The 22591-nt window shown below is 55.8% G+C and overlaps 1 protein-coding gene across 2 annotated transcripts; it reads right to left on the bottom strand.

Moving 5' to 3' along the window:
* Positions 1–995: 995 nt before the first annotated feature.
* Positions 996–12493, bottom strand: THAP7 (THAP domain containing 7). Of its 2 annotated transcripts, none has more exons than XM_074937143.1 (5): positions 12377–12493; positions 11564–11643; positions 4801–4956; positions 2461–2589; positions 996–1961 (listed from the first exon to the last, which is right to left on the bottom strand). In XM_074937143.1, the coding sequence occupies exons 2-5, from the start codon at positions 11641–11643 to the stop codon at positions 1280–1282; spliced, it is 1047 nt and encodes a 348-aa protein (XP_074793244.1). In that variant the 5' UTR covers positions 12377–12493; the 3' UTR covers positions 996–1279. The 2 variants fall into 2 exon arrangements, with proteins under 2 accessions (XP_074793244.1, XP_074793245.1); XM_074937144.1 differs by having other exon boundaries at positions 996–1931.
* Positions 12494–22591: the final 10098 nt, after the last annotated feature.

Below are 22591 nucleotides of genomic sequence, written 5' to 3'. Positions count from 1 at the left end.
TGGGCCCCAGGGGTGGTGAGCGATGGGGGCATGTTTTATAGATACACAGAGAACATGTCAGTGCTTATGACAGTCGATTTAGGCCTGACTTTGTCATTTTGTAACTACCTGTAAACCCCTCTCCATCCAGGATTACTGAACATCAGGGACGGCTGGTATCAACCAGCCCCAAGTCAGTGGGTCCAGATCCACAGCTGGTGTAACCCAGGACCGCTCTGTTTGCTAGGGCGACTGACACCAGCTGGGGATCAAGTCCCCTCGTACTCCATCTCTTGCTCCCCTTCGCTGCCATGTGGTCAGTTTCATGCCCCTTGTTTTTGTCTCCCAGCTGGGTGTTCACTGCAGCTCTGGCGCTTGGCCTGTCAGAGGGCAGGGGACAAGCTGATGGGGGGGGACAACAGGTGGCATCACCCCCCAACCCCCACCATGCCAACACTCAGTTAATGCAGCAGGCCCCTGGCAGCCAGGATGGGGGGTTCGAGTAGCAGAGCCTGGGCAAGCTGGGATTCTGGTCCAGTGACTAAGAGAACCCGAAGGTCAAGGGGGAATGGACACAGGGCCTAGGGCCACTCAGAGCACCCAGCCACCAGGGGCTTGCCCACAGCTCCATGCTCAGAAATGGGGAAACTCAGGCACGGTGAGTCCCATTTCAAACTGACCCTGAAAAAGGAGGCACAGGAGGAAAATCATAGGCATGGAGCACGCTCACACCAGGGCAGTGCCTGCCCTGGGACCGACCCAACAGCTCCCCCTGGGGCAATGGCCACACTCACACCAGGAACACCGCACCCTGGGACTGACCCCGCAGCTCCCCCTGGGGCAATGGGCACATGCTCACCAGGGGCATTGGCTGCCCTGGGACTGACCCCGCAGCTCCCCCTGGGGCAATGGGCACATGCCCACCGGGGCATTGGCTGCCCTGGGGTTACCCTGCAGCTGTCCCCCAGCCACACTCGCACCACAGGCTGTGCACACTCCGGGGCCATCACCCCCATATAAAACAAGACCTTTATTTACAATACCCTTAAATCCACCTCCCTGGCACAGAGGCAAAGGTCGGGGCAGGGGTGGGGGGCAGAGAAGTGCTGTCACCAGGTTTGCGTCTCCAGCCCTGGCATGCCACCTTTTGTGGGCAGGGAGTGAGCTCAGCCATGGCCGAGCCCCAGAGCCCAGGGCCTCGGGCCCGGGCAGAGGCCCGAGTCCCATGCAGTCCCTCTGGGGTGGCGCAAAGCCCCCCCCGACCCTACACACAGACGCTCCCTGCCTGCAGTCCCGGGCCTCACTCCAGTTCGCGCAGCAGCTGCAGCTCGAAGACCTGGAGGTGCTCCTTGAGCTGGCGCCGCATGTCCGGGGCCCCCCGCCGCTCCCGCTGTAGCTCACAGATGCGCAGCCGCAGCCGCTGTTCTCGCCGCTTGCAGGCCTGCAGCTGCCGCTGGACCCGGTCAAGGGCCTCCAGGGCTGCCTCCGCACGCCGCTTCCACAGCAGGGCGCTGCCCACCTGGTAGCTGTGCTCGCTCTGGATGTAGGCGCCGGCTGGGGGCGGCAGGCGCAGCATGTAGAAAGATGGGGAGACGGGGCGGGGCGGCTCCGGGGCGGGTGGCGTGGGGGCCTCTGAGGGGGCATCTGTCTCCGGGAGCGTGGGGGCATCTGTCTCAGGGAGCGCCGGCGTGGCTGTGGCTGCCTCCTGCCCTGTGGCCGCCTCCTGCCCTGTGGCCACGGCTGGGTACTCCAGGAGGATGTCCGACAGGCTGGCCAGGATGACGTCGTGCTGATCCTCTAGCTCCGCTCCCTGGGGGAGGGGCCCGGGCAAGCTGCGGTGCTCAGTGGTGGGGGCGGCTGCGGGCGTGGCCAGCTCGGACTCCTCCTCCTCCGGGAAGCATGAGATATCCGCGTTGGCCAGGGTGTCCTGCTCCCCTCGGCCTGGATTGCGTCTGAGGGGACAGAGCTCATCCCACAATGCACTGCAGAGAGCATGCACAGCAGGGTCCCAGAGCCACACACCATCCCAACTCCCCTCAGCCCAACTGCCCAGTCCAAACCTGGGGCAGCCCCAGCCCCTCCCACCTACACCCTGACCCCGCTCCCAAGATGACCCAGGCTAGGTTGGGGTGGGGCTAGCATACAGGGACAGCCCTAGCTTCTGACCACGCCCCTTCTATCTAGTAACATCCAGGGCTGCTCCACCCACTCCAGACCTTCACCCTGCTCTCCGCCCCCAAGATCTGGTCTCCAATGCACACAGCCCAGCAGAGCCAGTTCCAGCTCCTCACCCTGACCCACTGTCACTGCCATGGCTGGGCCCTCCTCAGTCTCACAAGGGCAGACCAGGCCCTTCTGAGCCGCACCCTGGCCTGCACCCCGGCCTGCACAGCCCCCTGCTCCATATGCTCTGCCTTGGCACATCCCAGCCCCTCACCCCACGACCCAGCCCAGCAGACCATCTACAGGACGGGCACTCACCTCCACCTCCTCCAGGCCCTGGCGGCCTTGGCGTCATCACCCTTCTGCCTCACCTTTGCTGCCCGGCGCGCCTTGGAGAAGGACTCGAAGACGGTGGGGACGGCCCCCTCCTTGAGCCGGTGGTAGCCACTGCGGAGAGACATCAGCGGGCACGAGTTGCCCCCGGTCCAGCTGGCTTGGGGAGAACCCCACAGCCCTGCGCTGGAGGCATCACCCTGGGGGGAGCTTTCCCGGCACAGGGACTCTTGGATGGGAACGCTGTTCTGCTAGCTTAGTTGGGTGTCTCTTTGCTGGCCTGGGAATATTTTTAAGTGGCTCTTCGCCCCATAGGAACCACTAGGCCAGGATGAGGCCCTGACTTTGGCGCATACGGTTTTCAACTTATCAATTGGTCTGTCCTAGGCCAGGTCTACACTCTGGTGGCGCAGCAGCAGCTCTCATGCTGTAGCACCGGAGCGTAGACGCTTCCTGTGTTGATGGAGATGCAGGTAACCCACCTCCTCGAGAGAATTCTTCTGTCGACCTAGCCATGTCCACACCGGGGCTTAGGGAAGCTGAACTACGGCGCCCAAAAGCGTGAATTTTTCACACCCCTGAGCCATGTAGCTAGGCTGATCTAAATTTTAAGTGTTGACCAGGGCTTAATTTGTGGTCACCTGCATATAGGCTTCGAAATAAGAAGCAGTCTGATTTTTTTTTTACCCTCTCTCTCACAAATCCCTTAGTCTCTGAAGCACACCTTGTTTTATTCAGGTGCTTAAGGCCCCGATCCCATGATTGGATCCACACAGCCGGCCCTTGGGGTTCCACATTCATAGATTTTTAAGGCCAAAAGATCATCTACTCTGACCTCCTATCTAACACGGGCCACAGCATTTCATCCATTCTCCCCTGCCTTGAGCCCAGTGACTTGCGTATACTTATTGTAGAATAGTTACAGTGCTTTACATTCACACCTCACCCAGTTAACTTCCCAGTGCAGATGAGCTCTTTGTCCTATTACACAACTGCGGATTGACTTTAATTAGGTGAGTTAGTGGTTGTGGGTATGTTTACCCTCCCTCACAATAAACCCCACCCTATTTTTATGTTCTCAAAAAAATTAATGTAAAACCCCCACACCATGCATTCTTCTGCTCGCTAGCAAGACCCTGCATTGAGAGATCTGCTGTAACAAACCAGAACTGTGTTTCAACAGAACTCATTGCAAAATGTGGCCAAGGAACTGTGACAAACAGGCCTTAAGAAAGGCCTTAAGGGGACTCACGGTCCGTCAGTCCTCACAGGGAGAGGGAGATGGGATGTGTCTGCATCTGGGGTGGGGTGGGGGTGCTCAAAATGGACCAGCTCACCTTTGCGGGATGAGGGGGCTGTCTAGACTAGGGGAAACCATTCAGATCAGTCCACTCTCATGGGGAGTGTAAGGCCTGGTCTACACTGGGGGTGGGGGGAATCGATCTAAGATACGCAACTTCAGCTACGAGAATAGCGTAGCTGAAGTCGACGCATCTTGGATGGACTTAGAATCACTTACTTCGCATCCGCGGGATCGATGGCCACCGCTCCCCCGTCGACTCCGCTTCCGCCTCGCACCCTGGTGGCGTTCCGGAGTCGACAGCAGAGCGATCGGGGATCGATTTATCGCGTCTACACCCCGATAGATCGATTACTACTCGCCGATCGGGTAGACGTGGCCTAAGTGCATCTGGACTACTGGGACCATACAGACTAGTTCACCATCCAGGATAGAAGGAGTGTGTCTGGACTGGAAGGTGGGGGAACCGTATGGCCCAGTACATCCTCACAGGGAGGGGAGGATGGACCAACCTGGAGGGGACTGTACAGACCAGTCTATCTTCACCAGGGGGGACATCTGGACTAGAGGGAACTTTGGGGGGACATGCCAGGACTAGGGGGAACTGTACAGACCAGTCCTTCTTCTGGACGAGTATGTTTGGTCTAGGGGTAACTGTACAGACCAGTCCATCTTCCCAGGGGTAGGAGGAGGTATGTCAGGATTAGGGGAACCATATGGACCAGTCCATCCTTCCAGAGGGCAGATGAAGAGAGTTCAGGGCAGGGCTCCACATGGTCCAACCCATCCTCCCAGAGAAGAGAGGACCTGAACCAGGCATCTATGTGGCTGGTGGTGCTGTTTTTCTCCAGCCCTCCACCCTGGCATGCCCAGCTGGGATGCCAGGGGCAGCTGCTGGCATAGTTATGGAGACCTGGCGAAAAAGCTCATCTCCCAGGCTAGCAAGGCTCAGCCTCACTAAAACCACCCGGCTTCAGGACACACAGCTGGGCGTCCCTGGGTGTCATTCGGCCTCCTGCACCCACCTGATTCCCACCATCTCAAAGCAGCTCTTCTCGAAGTGCTTGGAGCAGAAGTAGATGTAGTCAGAGGCTGGATTCCAGGGGCCCTGGCCGCTCGGGTCCTTGCGCTGACAGTTCTCCAGCCACACACTGCGCCGTGGGTTGTCCTTCTTGGGTAGCCTGCGAGGACAGAGATGGCACCATTCAGCTTCTGGAAGAGGCATGGGCCGGGGCAGGGGTTCAACTGCCACAAGGAGGGTATCCATGGGTGCAAAGGCAGATCTAAGAACAACCTCCCCCGCAGGACTTTTCAACCCAGAGATGCTAATGTCCTCTAGGTTGTGACGATGTGACGCAGCAGGGAGGGGGGAGTGTTGACCTGGGAATGTGCCCTGGGGACGGGAGACCTGAGAGCCTGTCACCTGAGCCAGGAGGGGGAGGGGGAGGGGGAGGTGACACCTCTGCCCAGGAATGTGGACGGAGGCTGCAGCAGGGAACCTGCTGGGTGGGTTTAGTTTCAGTTTGGGGCTGGGTGGAGGAAGACAGGGAACCCCAGGGCTGGGGTCTAAGCTCCCTGCTCCCCCAGAAGGACTTCACTGAGGGGTCCTGGGGGTACCCACAAGCTCTGTTTTGGACTGTGTTCCTGTTGTCCAATAAACCTTCTGTTTTACTGGCTGGCTGAGAGTCTCAGTGAATCCCAGGAAGAGGGGTGCAGGGCCTGGACTCCCCCACACTCCGTGACAACTGGTGGCAGCGGTGGGATCTACTGCACCCCGTGAACGGCGCTTCCTGCAGTAAGTGACTGGGGAACAGTAAAACGAAGGGGGATTGACGGGGACCAGGCGTGCTGAAGATTCAGAGAGAGACGGTTCCAGGGGGCGGTTAACCCCTGGGAGTGTGTGACCAGAGAGAAGGACTTTTGCAGTAACAGGGTCCCCCGGGGGATTGCAGCGAGCGGTCCCAGGGGCGGAGGAGTCTGCAGCTCGACCCTGGCAAAGAGGTGGTGACCTCAAGAAGGACTGGCACACTAGGGGCTTTTCCTGGAAACCGTGGACAGCTGCCCGGCCTGCGAGTGGCCAGCCGGGAGATGTACGCTAAACGCCTTAAGAGCGACCTGGTGGAGCTGTGCAGGCAGAGGGGGCTGCGCGTCGGGAGGTCCACCAAGGAACAGCTGATTGCCCAGCTGGAGGAGAGGGATCGCTTGGATGACCCGATCCCTGTCCCTGAGGGAAGCCGCCCGGCGGACGCAGCGTGGGCCCTGGGGCCTGACCAGGCTGGGAGGGGTCAGACTGCTGCCCAGGACACCCCGAGACCCTTCCTACCTATGCCTGGGGGAGGGGTTGTGGGAAGCCCAGCGAATACCGAGGGCCCCCTGACCCCAGCAGCCAGCAGGGGATCCTCCCCGCGGAGCTCCCCATCCCTGGAGCGGATGCGGCTGGAATGGGAGAGGGAGAGGAAAATGAGGGAGCTGGAGGATCATGAAAAACAACGTCAACATGAGCAGGAGGAGAAGGAGAAACAACGTCAACATGAGCAGGAGGAGAAGGAGAGGGAGCGTCAGGAGAAGGAGAGGGAGCGTCAACATGAGCAGCAGGAGAAGGAGAAACAAAGACAGCATGAGCTGGAGCTGGCCAGGCTGAGGAGCAGTGGGGCCCCGGCTGCGGTGAGTGCGGGGGGACCCAAGACTGCAAGGAGCTTTGATAAGTGCTTCCTGGCCCAGCGGAAGGAGGGGGAGGACATAGATAGCTTCCTGACGGCCTTTGAGAATGCCTGCGAGCTGCACAGGGTTGACCCTGCCGACAGGCTCGACCCTGCCGACAGGCTCCAGTTCCTCACCCCCTTACCGGACCCCAAAGCCGTGGAGGTGTACAGCCGGATGACAGGGCCAGAGGCTGGGGACTATGAACTGTTCAAACAGGCCCTGCTCCGTGAGTTTGGGCTGACCCCCGAGATGTACCGGAGAAGGTTCCGGAGTCAGCGTAAAACGCCTGAGGTCACCTACCTACAACTGGTCAACAGGATGCAGGGATATGCCCGCAAGTGGACAGTGGGGGCCCGAACTAAAGAGGACCTGCTTGACCTGTTTGTACTGGAGCACCTGTATGAACAGTGCCCTTCCGACCTGAGGCTGTGGCTGGTGGACAAAAAGCTCGCGAACCCCCAGCATGCAGGGCAGCTGGCCGACGAGTTTGTGAACAGTCGGTCAGGGGGTAGCCGGGAGGAGTCCCAAAAGAACAGGCCCCCCCCGATGCAGCGAGAGAGTCACCATGGGGCCTCCCAGCGGGGAAATAGGGAGAACCCCCTCCAAAGGGGAACGCCTGGTGTCGGGCCCCTCCGACCCGTTCGAGGGGACCAACGTGACCTGAGCTGCTATCACTGTGGCCAGAGAGGCCACGTACGGGCCCAGTGCCCCGGGCTCAGGGACAAACTGAGCAGACCCAACCTACCCAGGGTTAACTGGGTAGGGACTCAGCTGGACGAGGGGCAGGCGACCCAGGAAAGGGGGGCTACCAGTTTGCCACCTGCTCAGGAGGGAAGAGTACCCCCAGCCAGCCCCGCCAGAGGGCTGGAGGCTCTGGACTCAGGGTGCTCGGTTTACAGGGTGGGTGCGGGGCTGTCCCTCCGGAGAGAGTGCCTTGTTCCCCTGGAGGTGGATGGGAGGAAGGTCAATGGATACTGGGATACGGGCGCGGAGGTGACGCTGGCCCGGCCCGAGGTGGTGGCCCCAGATCGGGTGGTGCCCAACACCTACCTGACCCTGACGGGGGTGGGCGGGACCCCATTTAAGGTGCCCGTGGCAAGGGTACACCTGAAATGGGGGGTCAAGGAGGGCCCCAAGGATGTGGGGGTACACCACCATTTGCCCACTGAAGTTTTGATGGGGGGAGACCTAGAGGACTGGCCAAGCGACCCCCAGACCGCCCTGGTTGTGACCCGTAGCCAGAGCCGGCGAGGGGCACTGCGACCTGACCCTGGGGAGGGTACCACACTGGAGGCGCGAGACCCTACTCGGGTGGGGAGGGAGCGCCGAGGGGCACGGCTCAGAGAGGCTGCGGCCTCAGACCTGGCCACGGAGGGGGAACCGGGCCCCATCCCTTCCCCAGCCGCTGAGTTCCAGGCCGAGTTGAGGAAAGATCCCTCCTTGCAGAAGCTCAGGGACCTGGCCGACCTCAGTGAGGGACGGACCATGAGGAGAGGCTGCCAGGAGAGGTTCCTGTGGGAGAAGGGGTTCCTGTACCGAGAATGGGCTCCCCCAGGGGAAGGGGAGTCCTGTGGGATCAGGAGGCAGCTGGTGGTCCCCCAGAAGTACCGCCGCAAGCTCCTGTCCCTGGCCCATGACATCCCCCTCGCAGGGCACCAGGGAATCCGGCGCACCCGGCAGAGGTTGCTACAGAACTTTTACTGGCCCGGGGTCTTTACCACCGTCCGGCAGTATTGCCGATCCTGTGACCCCTGTCAGAGGGTGGGGAAGGCCCGGGACAAGGGGAAAGCGGCGTTGAGACCTTTGCCCATCATAGAGGAGCCTTTCCAGAAGGTGGCCATGGACATCGTGGGGCCTCTCAGCAAGACGACCCGGTCGGGGAAGAAATACATTCTGGTGGTGGTAGATTTCGCCACCCGCTACCCCGAGGCAGTGCCCTTAGCTTCCATTGAAGCAGACACCGTGGCGGATGCGCTCCTGACCATTTTCAGCCGAGTGGGGTTCCCCAGGGAAGTCTTGACAGACCAAGGCTCCAACTTCATGTCGGCCCTGCTCCGGTGCTTGTGGGAGAAATGTGGGGTCCGGCATGACTGGGCCTCAGCGTATCACCCCCAGTCCAATGGGCTGGTGGAGAGGTTTAACGGGACGCTAAAGATGATGCTGAAAACCTTTATGAACCAGCACCCGCAGGATTGGGACAAGTACTTACCTCACCTGCTGTTCGCGTACAGGGAGGTGCCCCAGGAGTCTACCGGATTTTCGCCTTTCGAACTGTTATATGGAAGGAGGGTGAGGGGCCCCCTGGACCTGATGAGAGACGAGTGGGAGGGGAAGGCCACTCCCGATGGAGAGTCAGTGGTGGAGTATGTCCTGACCTTCCGAGAGAGACTGGCTGAACTCATGGGCCTGGCCAGGGAGAATCTGGCCAGAGCCCAGAGGAAGCAGAAGGTCTGGTATGACCGCACGGCGCGGGCCCGTGCCTACGCCACCGGGGATCAGGTGATGGTTCTCATCCCCGTGAGAAAGAACAAACTACAGGCCGCCTGGGAGGGCCCGTTCAAGGTCGTCAAGCAGCTCAATGAGGTAAACTATGTGGTGGAGCTGTCGAACCGGGCCCACCACCGCCGGGTGTACCATGTGAATATGATGAAGCCATATTATGCCAGGGGGAATGTGGTGTTAGCTGTGTGTGGTCAGTGGGAGGAGCAGGGAGATGACCCTTTAGTAGATCTATTCCCTGGGACCAGAGCTGGTTCCCCCCTGGAAACAATCCCCCTCTCGGATCAGCTCACCCCTGCCCAGCAAGCTGAGGTCAGGGGGGTGCTGCATCCGTACCGACAGCTGTTTTCCAACCAGCCTGGACGCACTAATCTGACTGTCCACCGGGTGCAGACAGGGTCGCACCCGCCGATAAGATGCTCCCCCTTCCGAGTCACAGGGAAAACTGCTCAGGACCTGGAAAGAGAGGTCCGGGACATGCTGGCTTTGGGGGTGATCCAGCCATCGGCCAGCCCTTGGGCCTCGCCGGTGGTGCTGGTCCCCAAAAAGGATGGGTCAGTCCGGTTCTGTGTGGACTATCGGAAGCTCAATGCCATCACTGTATCGGATGCCTACCCCATGCCCAGGCCGGACGAGCTCCTAGACAAGCTGGGAGGAGCTCGGTACCTTACCACCATGGACCTTACAAAGGGCTACTGGCAAGTGCCGCTGGATGCAGATGCCCGGCTGAAATCGGCCTTTATCACCCCTCTGGGGCTCTATGAGTTTCTGACCCTGCCTTCCGGCTTCAAGGGAGCGCCGGCCACCTTCCAGCACCTGGTGGACCAGCTCCTGAGGGGGATGGAGAGTTTTGCCGTGGCATATATTGACGACATCTGTGTCTTTAGCCAGACCTGGGAGGACCACGTGTCCCAGGTTAGACAAGTGCTGGACTGACTCCAGGGGGCTGGGCTGACTGTCAAAGCGGAGAAGTGCAAGGTGGGGATGGCTGAAGTATCTTACCTGGGCCATCGGGTGGGGAGCGGCCGCCTAAAGCCGGAACCGGCCAAGGTGGAGGTGATCAGAGACTGGCCCGCTCCCCACACCAAAAAGCAGGTCCAAGCCTTTATTGGGATGGCAGGATACTATCGAAGGTTTGTGCCTCACTTTAGCGCCATAGCCACCCCCATCACTGAGCTATGCAAGAAGGGGAAGCCAGACAAGGTGGTCTGGACCGAGCAGTGCCAGGAGGCTTTCCGGGCGCTGAAGGAGGCTCTGGTCAGTGGCCCAGTTCTGGCAAACCCAGACTTTGACAAGCCCTTTGTGGTGTTCACCGACGCCTCCGACACGGGACTGGGGGCGGTGTTAATGCAGGAGGATGAAAAGGGGGAGAGACACCCCATCGTGTACCTGAGCAAGAAGTTGCTACCCCGGGAGCAACACTACGCGGCCATCGAGAAGGAGTGCCTGGCCATGGTGTGGGCCCTCAAGAAACTAGAGCCCTATCTCTTCGGGCGACACTTCACCGTGTACACCGACCACTCTCCCCTGACCTGGCTGCACCAGATGAAAGGAGCCAACGCCAAGCTCCTGAGGTGGAGCCTGCTCCTGCAGGATTACGACATGGACGTGGTCCATGTGAAGGGAAGTGCCAACCTGATAGCGGATGCGCTGTCCCGGAGAGGGGGCCCCGAACTTCCCCAGGTCACTGGTCACAGTGACCCCGCTCAGTTCAGTCTCGAAGGGGGGAGAGATGTGACGATGTGACGCAGCAGGGAGGGGGGAGTGTTGACCTGGGAATGTGCCCTGGGGACGGGAGACCTGAGAGCCTGTCACCTGAGCCAGGAGGGGGAGGGGGAGGTGACACCTCTGCCCAGGAATGTGGACGGAGGCTGCAGCAGGGAACCTGCTGGGTGGGTTTAGTTTCAGTTTGGGGCTGGGTGGAGGAAGACAGGGAACCCCAGGGCTGGGGTCTAAGCTCCCTGCTCCCCCAGAAGGACTTCACTGAGGGGTCCTGGGGGTACCCACAAGCTCTGTTTTGGACTGTGTTCCTGTTGTCCAATAAACCTTCTGTTTTACTGGCTGGCTGAGAGTCTCAGTGAATCCCAGGAAGAGGGGTGCAGGGCCTGGACTCCCCCACACTCCGTGACATAGGTACAGAGAAGAAAAAGCAAAACCACCTCCAAATGACCCACTGGAGCTGGGACGTAGGACCAACCAGACTGGATCAGACCAAAGACCCCGGTAGCCCGGCATCCTTCTCCGACAGAACCCAGCTGCGTTAGAGGAAGACACCCCCTAGTGGACAGCTCTGGAATAACCTGCCTACCAGGGGAAATTGGTCCTAACTCCTCAGCGATTCCTAGATCACACCAGGTCTCAGCTGTGGTTTTGGAGCAACAAGCTTTGATGATAACAAGTGAGTCCTTGTGGCAGGAAGTTACGCAGACTGTGCTAGGAAAGTATTTCCTTTCCGTTGGCGTTAAATGTACAGCTGTTCAGTGTACCCAGATGTCCCCTTGCATCTTCCCCACAGGGAGGGGAGGGCGAAAGGGCCAGTTGTAAGGGGAGGTTGTGGGGAGGGCACAGGGCAAGGGTAGTTCTTACCGATGGAAGGAGATGCCTCGATTGCGGGTCTCGCGGGTGTCCCGGGTGCAGCAGCCGGTAGCAGAGCAGTGACGGGGCATCTGTGGGGAGAGAGATAGAGATGGGGAGGCCCTGAGAATCACTCATCCCCTTTCCAGAGTTACACCCCAGCCAGTGGCTCTCAGTCTTATCCATCTCAACCCCATAGCCAGGACACTCTCCTGCCCCCAGCCACATCTACCCCTTGCCCCAGCCAGGACACTCTCCTGCCCCATCAATACCTACCCCATCACCCTCCTATAACCTGGACACCCTCCCCCATCCACATCTACCTCCCCCCCCCAGCCAGGACACCCGCCCCTCCCCCCGCTACCCCTCCCCGTATAGCCAGGACACCCGCCCCTCCCCTATGAGCATTTCTACCACACCCTGGCTGGCTCAGCTTCCCCATATGTGACCCCCCCCCGCCACCTGTTTGGGCCTCCCCAGGTTGAAACCCCTGGAGCCTGCGGAGGGGGAAGGGGAAGGGGGGGCAGGAACCAGGTGCCCAGTAGGGGGGGGCTGATCCCAGGGCGGGGATCCGGGGGGGGACACAACGAGCCGTGGCGGCGGGGGGGGGCTGATCCCAGGGCGGGGATCGGGGGGGGCACAACGAGCCGTGGCGGCGGGGGGGGGCAGGCTGGGAAAGGGGGTGGGAGCGGGGGCAGGGAACCCCCGTGCGGGGAGGGGCAGTTGGGAGGGGGCTGTGACGCGGGGGTATCTCCGGGGGGAGGAGATGGGGGGGCGGTGACGTGGCGCGGGGGAGGGTATCCCCGGGGCCGTTTCCGGTCTCACCTCCCCGTTCCCATCACTCCACAGACGCTGCGGTCCCAGGTCCGGCGCAGGCGCAGCCGGGCCTCTCCCCCTGTTCTCGCGAGAGCTGGAAGGAGCGCGACCCCGTCTGCCCGCGACAACCTCGCGAGAGCGCGGGCGGGGAAGTGGGAGGGGGCCCGGCGCCAATCGGATTCCAACCCATGCCCCGCCTCCGCCCCTGCTTAGGAGGCGCGAGACAAGCCCCGCCCGTCAAAGCTCCGCCCCTTCCCCTCTCCTAGCCCGCCGCAAGCTCCGCCCCACCCTCAAAGTCTGCTACAGGCTCCGCTCCACAGAGCCCCGCCCCTTCCCCATCACCCGCCACAAGGCCCCTCCCCCTCCCCAGAGCCCCGCCCCTTCCCCTCAGAGCCCCGCCCCTTCCCTCATCACCTGCCACAGGCCCCTCCCCCTCCCCTCAGAGCCCCGCCTCTTCCCCTCATCACCTGCCACAGGCCCCTCCCCCTCCCCACAGAGCCCCGCCCCTTCCCCTCAGAGCCCCGCCCCTTCCCTCACCACCTGCCACAGGCCCCTCCCCCTCCCCTCAGAGCCCCGCCCCTTCCCCTCAGAGCCCCGCCCCTTCCCCTCATCACCTGCCACAGGCCCCGCCCCTCAGAGTCCTGCCCCTTTTCTCTCCCCCACCCCACTCCTCCAGAGGGGTGGTGTCGACCTCCAAGGGCAGGACCCCCAGTGGCCTGGGCAGCCCTGAGGTGGCTCCCTCTCCACTGACAGGGGGGAGAGGTCCCGCGGGCTCTGCCCGGTGCCCTCCCAGCCCCAGGGCCACGGATCTGACTTCAGGCTTCCCAGGCTGGGAGGCCGGCGACATGGCACGTCCAGTTACTTTCATAACTGATGCGGCAAGCCCAGAGATGCCAGGGCTCTGACAAGGAAGTCCCCACCCCGATTGCAAAACTGTCTGGAAAGCTGTTTTATAAAGGTTTCAAATTACTCCTGAAGTATATGGGTTGAGATTTAGAAATCCTAAAAGGGGGGAATACAGGGGTGCAGACCGTCACGTCCACCTGCAGTTTGTGTGCTGAGGAGGCTGTCTGTGGTAGGACCATCCTAGCAAACCAGGCACTTGTCTGAATGTGGTGGGCCCGATCCAAAACCCATTGCAGACTTCCTGGATTTTGGATGGGGGCCCAGCATGCCACCACCTGGGCCTGATACTGATTCACCCCAGCAGGGCTCTCAGCCATTGGGGAAGAGGTACCGTCTTTACTTTCAGCTCCGGATCCTTGCGAAGGGAAGTCACACTGGGCCAAGGCATGCACAGATGTGTGTCGGTGTCTGAGAAGACCATCCCATTCCTGGTGCAGAGGTCACTGGAGTGCCTCACTGAGGCTGGATGGAGCAGGGGCTCTACACATCTCTGCCTCTTACAACACCATCCCCTTGCGAGAAGACAGAGCTCTCGGCTGGAGAAGGATTTAATTGCTTTGTAGGGGCAGCTGCGTCTCCAAAGCTTTGAAATATCCTACCACCTCTCGGATCTGCTGGAAGGCGCTATCCCCCCACAGGACTCCTTCCCTGCTCCCAGTTCACTGCGCGTCTGCCAGTCTGAAATGCTTACTGGTGCCTTGGGCAAAGCTCAGGGGAACATCACCCAGGGTCAGTCCTGAGCCAGCCCCTGTCTGTAGTGGGGTCAGGGCTGGATTCTGATCTCGGCTTCCCTGGAGTCAAACTGGAGTCACACCTGACCAAGATGAAGTTGTTCTGGATTGGTTTAAGTGTGAACAGAATCCAGTCCATATTCTTTAGAAATAACCCCTGGTGTTGGAGATGCAGGCTTGTATCTTCTCTCTGCCCCCAGTTTAAAACCACAGACCAGTTCCTAGACTGCAAGTCCAGAAGGGACAATTATGCTTGTCTCATCTGACCTCCAGCATGGTGTAGGCCAGGGGGTTTCTCCGAATTAATTCTTGTTTCCGGTTCAATAGCTGTGGTTGAGCTGGAGCATATCCATTTTTATGAGATGCAGAATCCAAACAGCAAATCCAGCTGTGCCCCCACAGGGTCTGTTTCTGGGGTGTGATCCTTCTTCTTTGTCACTCATGTATAAAAGCACAGAAATTGTGTGTTAGAAAGCCCACCCTTTGTAATAGGTAAATCAAGATTTTAGAAGGAGATAAATGATCATATCCTCCTCAGGTGGTGTGGCTGAGTGATTAAGGCAATGAGGTAGTTATATATTGTGCTCTTGATATGTGGGTTCAAATCCCAGCTTTGCTAAACCTGCTTATTCTTCATCCCTTCACAAACATCATCGTTCTGCCCTGCACTCATTGCTATGTTCACATTCAGGGACCGTGCGAAAGAACTAGACAAAGGAGGGCAAAGTCCCTGTGCTACAGATTCAGTTCATGAGTGGTGCTTGCTTTTGGGAGCAACAAAGATTGGACTTCATTAGCGAAACCAGCCCTCAGTAACAGGCAGCTCAAGTTTGTCTTCATTCTCATTTCGCCACCATGATTGTCTTCATTCTCATGATACCACCATGACTGTATGCACCTGGTGCAAAGTCAGCATGACACATGTTCGTCTTCTTCTTATATGGCATATCCATCACTGGAGGTTTGCAACCAAGGTACCCCATTGTGTATGGACCTCTGCTAATCTCTTTGGGGGTGAGTACTGTAGTCCTTTTGATCCACCCATCGTCCACCCCAGACCTTCTTTTTCTGCTTTGTGTTCTTCTGCCATTGACTTTCCCTTCTGGTGCCTGTAAACATGCGTCGCTTGTGGAACCTCTTAAAACGTCCCCAGCAAATTGAACCTTTCTTTTCATAAACCCTCCAATTAACATTTGCTTAGTTCCAGTCATCTCCAGTACTTTGTCATTGGTTACGTGGTCCATTCATGATATTTTCAGAATTCTCTTGTAACACCATCATTCGAAGGATTGTAGTTTCTTTATTATTGATTGTTGGAATGTCCATGTTTCCCAGCTGTAACTTAACACAGACCAAGTGTACATTTGCAAGAGTCAGAAGTTAGTTTTCAGATTTATGTCCCTTCTCATCAGAGGTTTATTCTTCCAGAATATCTCTTGCGCTCTTGCTATTCTGGTGCTGACTTCAGTATCCAGTTTGCCATCTTCTGTTATGGTGCTTCCTAACTAGCAATAATTTCTCTCTTGTTGTATGGTTGTATCATTCACTGAAATCTTGCATGTTTTCCAAGGATTCTTGCATGTCACCACAGCTTTTGTCCTGTCCACATTCAACTCTAGACCATATTCTTTGCCATATTCATATATAATCTCCACCTTCTTCTGAATCATGCAAGAGCACTGTGTCATCTGCATAGTGAATGTTATTTGCTCATTTTCCATTCATCTTAATACCTTCCTCTGTTTCCTCAATTAATTTAATCAAATACTCATTATAAATGTAAAATAAAGTCAGTGACATCATACCGCCTTATCTCACTCCTCTCTAGATCTCTGTTAGATTTTCATTTTCATCTCCCGTTCTAATTGCCTTCTGATCCCAGTATAATTGTTTTATTACTCGGCATTTGTATCCATCAATCCCTACAGATCTGAATATATTGAGCAGTTTGTAGTGGTAGCTTCTGTCAAATACTTTTTGGAAGTCAATGAAACACAAGCATATTGTTTTCACCTGTTCAACTGATCTTTCTAATATGAGCATCAAAGTTTCACAATGGTGTTTATGGTGCCTTTTCCACATTCGAAATCATCTTCTTGTTTGCTTATTTCCTGATCGGTCTTTCCTTGTATTTGGTTCTGAACAACTTGTAAAAGTCTCTGAGATACTAGGCTGCTTGTTCTGTAGTTGTTATGGTCCATAGCGTTGTTCTTTTCTGAGATTTGGATACACATTGAAGTTGTCAAATCCTCTGGCAAGTCTGCTGTCTCATACATGTTCTTCATTAACTCTGAGAGGCCTTTGGAGCCTGTCATAAATATAAAGGGAAGGGTAAACACCTTTAAAATCCCTCCTGGCCAGAGGAAAAATACTTTCACCCGTAAAGGGTTAAGAAGCTAGGATAACCTCGCTGGCACCTGACCAAAAATGACCAATGAGGAGACAAGATACTTTCAAAAGCTGGGAGGAGGGAGAAAAACAAAGGGTCTGTGTCTGTCTGTGTGATGCTTTTGCCGGGGACAGAACAGGAATGGAGTCTTAGAACTTAGTAAGTAATCTAGCTAGATATGCGTTAGATTATGATTTCTTTAAATGGCTGAGAAATTAAGTTGTGCTGAATAGAATGGATATTCCTGTCTGTGTGCCTTTTTGTAACTTAAGGTTTTGCCTAGAGGGATTCTCTATGTTTTGAATCTAATTACCCTGTAAGGTATTTACCATCCTGATTTTACAGAGGTGATTCTTTTTACTTCTATTAAAATCCTTCTTTTCAGAAACGGAATGCTTTTTCATTGTTCTTAAGATTCAAGGGTTTGGGTCTGTGATCACCTATGCAAATTGGTGAGGATTTTTACTAAACCTTCCCCAGGAAGTGGGGTGCAAGGGTTGGGAGGATATTGGGGGGGAAAGACGTTTCCAAACAATGCTTTCCTAATAAATAAACCCAGATAAACGTTTGGTGGTGGCAGTGGGAGTCCAAGGGCAAAGGGTAAAATAGTTTGTACCTTGGGGAAGTTTTAACCTAAGCTGGTAAAAGTAAGCTTAGGAGGTTTTCATGCAGGTCCCCACATCTGTACCCTAGAGTTCAGAGTGGGGAAGGAACCTTGACAGAGCCTTAAGCCCCTTTGCTTTAAATCAGCTGGTTTTCCATCACAACCTACTGCTTTTCCATTCAGACGTCTTTTTATTGCTACCATGCTGTCTTCATCCATTATTGACAGGTGCTTATTTGATTGATCTCTAGCTGGTTTTTCAGGCCTATCATCACCATATAATTCATTCCTATATTCTCACCATCTCTCGTTCTTGTCTTTAGGGCCTGTCAGATATGGTTGCTTTTTGTCAATAAGAGTCGTATTGGTCACTTTCCTTCTGTAATCAAACCTTTTGATACATCTCACTTTGTTTATTTTCTTTATCCAGTTCTTCAAATTATTTGCATTTCTCATTCAGCCATTAAGACTTTGCTGATCTGCATTTATTATTTATCATTTTAGCTAGTCTTTGGTATTCGTTTTCTGTGGTCGATCCGTGTGCTTTTACTTTCCGTCTTTCATCTAGCAGAGCAATGATTTTGTCTATTTCCAGGGGTTTTTAGTAGCTACTGTAAGCAGAGTCAGAATGAGCTGTACCCTGACATCTGGTGGTGAGCTGTGGAAAAGGACTTCAGGGGCTGATCTCGTTTGCATGAGCACACCCACGCTGCCTAACACGATGGACTGCCTGCCCAAATGGTCACTTTGGCTGCTGTGGGATCCCCAGTCTCTTTGTTATTGGGGCAGGAGTAATAAAGGGTTGTTATCCTGGTTATCTGAATCAAGGACAGTAGAACTGTACTTGGCATTTTATGATGAAGGGACTCACTCTCAACTGAGCAGCACTTGCTAGGCAAGGCACATGGGTTCCAAAACCAATGACTTGAGAGAGGTTGGGGACAGATATGTGTACCTGGTAGTGTGGGGCTCTTCTGAGGGTCCTAAACACCACTTTGGCCCCTCCTCTCTCTACTGTGTAATAGCAGATGTAATTTTGACTCCATTAGGAGTGTTGTTACATGCTGCAGAGCTGAGATCACTGATACCTAGGTCTAAGCATTGGACCTACTTTGGGCTAGTGGTGCACCAGTGTTGAGGCTCCCCTACTACCAGGTAAACTCACTGAGAGCTGATGTAGCTGAGAACTGTGCTAAGTAGGGGGGCCCTGAAGACAAGTTGGTGAGTGGCTAGCCGAGAGGCGAGCGGTGTGCCGCAGACAGCAGGAGAGCGAGCGGAGCAGAGTGGACAGCAGGTGGCGTGGCTAGCAGGGTGCCTGGTGGAGAGGCGTGGCTGGCGGTGACGTTTGCAGCAGAACCCCATGCAGAGGTGTGGCACTCAGCCATCAACCTGAGCAGCAGAGCATGTAAGATGGTCCCCCCATACCCACCTCCACCCAGGCTTGGAGGTAAACTCTGCAGATGAACTTCTGAACTCTGGGGCTGCACTGACCAAGGTCAGAAATTGTGGGTGGGGTGACTGCTGGGTTGCTGGACTTAAGACCCTGAGGGGAAAAGGACACTGCTAAACTTACTTGGAGGTGGGTCATTTGCTCATGGTTTGTGTTATGAATCCTGTTTGTGGTGTTTCCCCAACATAATGCTGCATTGTTTCCCTCCTTTATTAAAAGGCTTTTGCTACACTCAGACTCCGTGCTTGTGAGAGGGGAAGTATTGCCTCTTAGAGGGGCCCAGGGGGGTGGTATGTAATTGTCCCAGGTCAGTGGGTGGGGGCTCGAGCTGGTTTTGCATTGTGTTATTGAAACAGAACCCCTAGATACTGAACCCGGCCCTTGTTGCTGCCAACTCTGATGGGCAGAAGAGTTACACTAGTAACTTCTTGCCTACATGTTTATCTGCATCTTTGAGATGTTCCCAAGTCAATTGGTCCTTGTTTTCATGAATGCACACATGACATGGGTTAAAAACTGGCTAACTGACAGGTCTCAAAATGTGATTGTAAATGGGGAAACATCCTCAAGCAGGGTTGTTTCCAGGAATCAGTTGTTGGCCCTGTGCTACTTAACATTTTTATCAGCGAGCTGTGGGAAAACATAAAATCATCATCACTGATGAAGTTTGCAGATGACACGGTGATTGGGGGACTGGTAAATGATGAAGAGGGCAAGTCACTGATACAGATCAACCTGGATCGGTTGGCAAACTGGGCGCAAGTGAACAATACACATTTTAATATGGCCAAATGTAAAGTCGTCCATCTAGGAACAAAGAACGTTGGCAGTACTGACAGGCTGGGGGACTCTCTCTTGGGAAGCAGCGACTCTGAGAAAGATTTGGGGGTCGTGGTGGATAATCCCAGTGCGACGCTGTGGGCGAAAAGGGCTAATGTGATCCTGGGAGGAGCAAATCCGGGACTCTCGAGTAGGAGCAGAGAGGTTGTTTTACCTCTGCATTTGGCCCTGGGGCAATTACTGCTGGGAACCTGTGTCCAGTTCTGGTGCCCACATTGAAGACGGATGTTGATACATTGGAGAGGGGTCAGAGAAAAGCCACGAGAATGAATGAAGGGTTTTAAAATCTGCCTCAGAGTGATGCAACCAAGGAACTCAATCTATTTAGTTTAACAAGGAGAAGGTTAAATGGTGCCTTGATCCCAGGCTTTCGGAGCCTACAGGGAAACAGAAATTTGCTCTTCGTTCCAGCAGAGAAAGGTCTAACACAGGGGTGGGCAAACTTTTTGGCCTGAGGGCCACATTGGGATGCGAAACTGTATGGAGGGCCGGGTAGGGAAGGCTGTGCCTCCCCAAACAGCCTGGCCCCGGCCCCCTATCCTCCCCCTCCCACTTCCCGCCCCCTGACTGCCCGCCTCAGAACCCCTGACCCATCCAACCACCCCTGCTTCTTGTCCCCTGACTACCCTCTCTCAGGACCCCCATCCCAAACTGCCCCCCCGGGATCCCACCCCCTATCCAACCCCCCCTGCTCCCAGTCCCCTGACTTCCCCCCAGCCCCTATCTACCCCCCCTCCCCGACAGGCCCCTCAGGACTCCCACGCCCTATCCAACCTCCCCTGTTCCCCGACCCCTGACTGCCCCAGAACCTCCGCCCCATCCAACCGCTCCCTGTCCCCTGACTGCCCCCCGGGACCCCCTATCCAACCCTCCCACTGCCGCGTGCGTGCACGTCCGTGCGTCTGCCGCCCCCTTACCATGCCGCACAGAGCGGCAGGAGCTCGCAGCGCCGCTGCGTGTGCGGCGGCATGGCCGCGGGGGAGGGGGGCAACGGGGGAGGGGCCGGGGGCAAGCCTCCCCGGCCAGGAGCTCAAGGATCTGGCCTGCGGGCCGTAGTTTGCCCACCTCTGGTCTAACATGATCCAGGGGCTGGAAGTTGAAGCTAGACAAATTCAGATTGGCAATAAGGTGTAATTTATTAACAGCGAGCATAATTAACCATCAGAACAATTTACCAAGTGCGGGGCAGGGGAATTTTCTATCAATGGTCATTTGGAAAGCTTGACAGGCCGTTTTTCCAAACGATCTGCTCTTGATCAAACGGGAACTAATTCAGGGAAGAGCTAAAGCCTGTGGTCAGAGTAGATGATCACAGTGGTCCCCTCTTACTTTATAGTCTCCGATTCTGCAGGCACTCGAGGCCCACGCCAAGGGCTGGATTAAGGGCTAGGCACTATGGGCCTGGATGCACAGAGGGATTTAACTGTTGGAATGCTGAGCGTTGCAGGACCTACGCAGTGGGCCCCAGAAGATCACAGGAACGCGCTGCGATTCACAAAGCCCGAGCACTGCGCCTAGGTGGCTGCACAATGAATGCAGGGAGAAAGGAGCTGGAGAATAAGAGCGGCCAGAGCCAGCACACTAGGCGGGGAGCTGCCTAAGCTAGCCGATGGGAGCTGCCGATCAGAGGGGGCGTGTGCTAAGCCCCCACCCTTCTCTCAGAGGGAGGGGCCTAGGGCCAGAGAGCAGGGAGGTGCCCTTTTCTGCTTGGAATCCACAACCAGGAGCTTTTCTCTGGAGCTCGGTACCTCTGGTGTTTCGGCGAGCAGCGGCCCTCTCAACTATGAGCCCAGAGGTTGGAGAACTCCCCTGGAAGCCATGTTCCCATTCCCCCATGAAGCAATGTTTTGGTCCCATGAGGCATTGCAAGCCCTTCCCAAAATGCCCTGCGGCTAGTTGCCTTGTGGGAGAGCTTTACAGGAGCTCCTCCTTGCACGAACTTGCCTGAGATTCCCGAGCCAGTGGGCGGCCTTTGCACATGCCCACCACATCGGGCTCCGCAAGGCTGTGAATAGCTCTTGGGGACAGGCATCCTGGCTCAGGGGGGTACAGAGCGCAGGCCCGGAGGCAGAAACATAGGCACTGATGGAAATTTTTGCTGCAAAAAACCCCCTGGTGGAACGTGGTCTCACCCCAGCCCTGACCCGTCTGTGACACGGTGCCACCCAACTCCCACACTGACCGGGATATTGCAGCGTCCCCCGAAAACAAATCAAATCACCTTCGCCTCACTCTCAGCCACCCCCCACTTTTTTCCAATTAATTTTGTTGTTGTCTATCTGCTGCCTGCGTCTCCTCGCAATCCCCCAGGCACGACCATTATTGATGCCCAGCGGAGCCACTTCACGCTTCCTTTTTAACAAGCCCCGGTGGAATTTGCTTTGGTTACCTGCCTTTAATGAGGCAGCCGAGGCTCATGTCTTCCCCCATGGGGAGGGAGTTGTGGGTCTGCTTCTAGACTCTACATTGGGCCTGGCATCTGCGCGGCCAGATGTGGCCTCTGGATTTGGCTGGTGTTTTGGTGCCCACCTCCAGACATCTCAGCCCTGGTTTTCAGCACCCAGGATGCGAATTCAAGCAAAGAGATCACCCTTCTCCCTCAATTTTGGATCCCTCCCCTGGCTGCCCCTTCTCTAGCACATCAGACTTATGTGGTCTTCACTTTAAAGGCCCTTCCTGGTGTATTCCCCGCCCCACCTGGGCCACGACCACCACGCTGACCACTGAGAATAACTAACAGGCTAATTGTAGAACTGATCAATGAAATTGTTATTAATTGTTCACTTTATTAATATAACTTCATAAGCAAAGTTTTATGAATGAAACAACATTCATTCATAAAACCGGTTACCCCAATAACTGGCTAATTGAGTTTCACTTTCAATCCAATTGCTGCTTAAATCGCTGAAACTTGCACTGCTTCAACATTGTAACTTCTGCTCACTGTTTGTCATTTATTATACTTGTCTACATTGGAATTTCTGTTCCCTGTTTGCCATTCCTTACACTTGTCCATATTGTAACTCAAACTCCATTTTAACTTGTCCCAAACTCCATTTTAAAATGCTCACTCCGTTTTGTAAAAGCTTGCAGCAACCTTCCTTTTTGCAAAACCCTGCTGTAATCTTACTAGTGTAGTTTAGCTGTGTGAATGAGGTATGTACAGATGATGGAATCAACCTCCAGCCCCAGCCGGTCCTGATGAAATAAAGTGTAAACACCAACGGGTGAAGATTCAGACAACAGCCCTGACAAAGCAAGAAGAGTCCACCCTAAAAGAAAAGAACAAAAGTACAATTGTAGA

This window comes from Natator depressus, chromosome 23 (genome assembly GCF_965152275.1).
Source record: "Natator depressus isolate rNatDep1 chromosome 23, rNatDep2.hap1, whole genome shotgun sequence".
Lineage (NCBI taxonomy): Eukaryota > Metazoa > Chordata > Testudines > Cheloniidae > Natator > Natator depressus.
The sequence above is the reverse complement of the archived record's forward strand: the minus strand, read 5'-3'. Positions and strand labels throughout refer to the sequence as shown.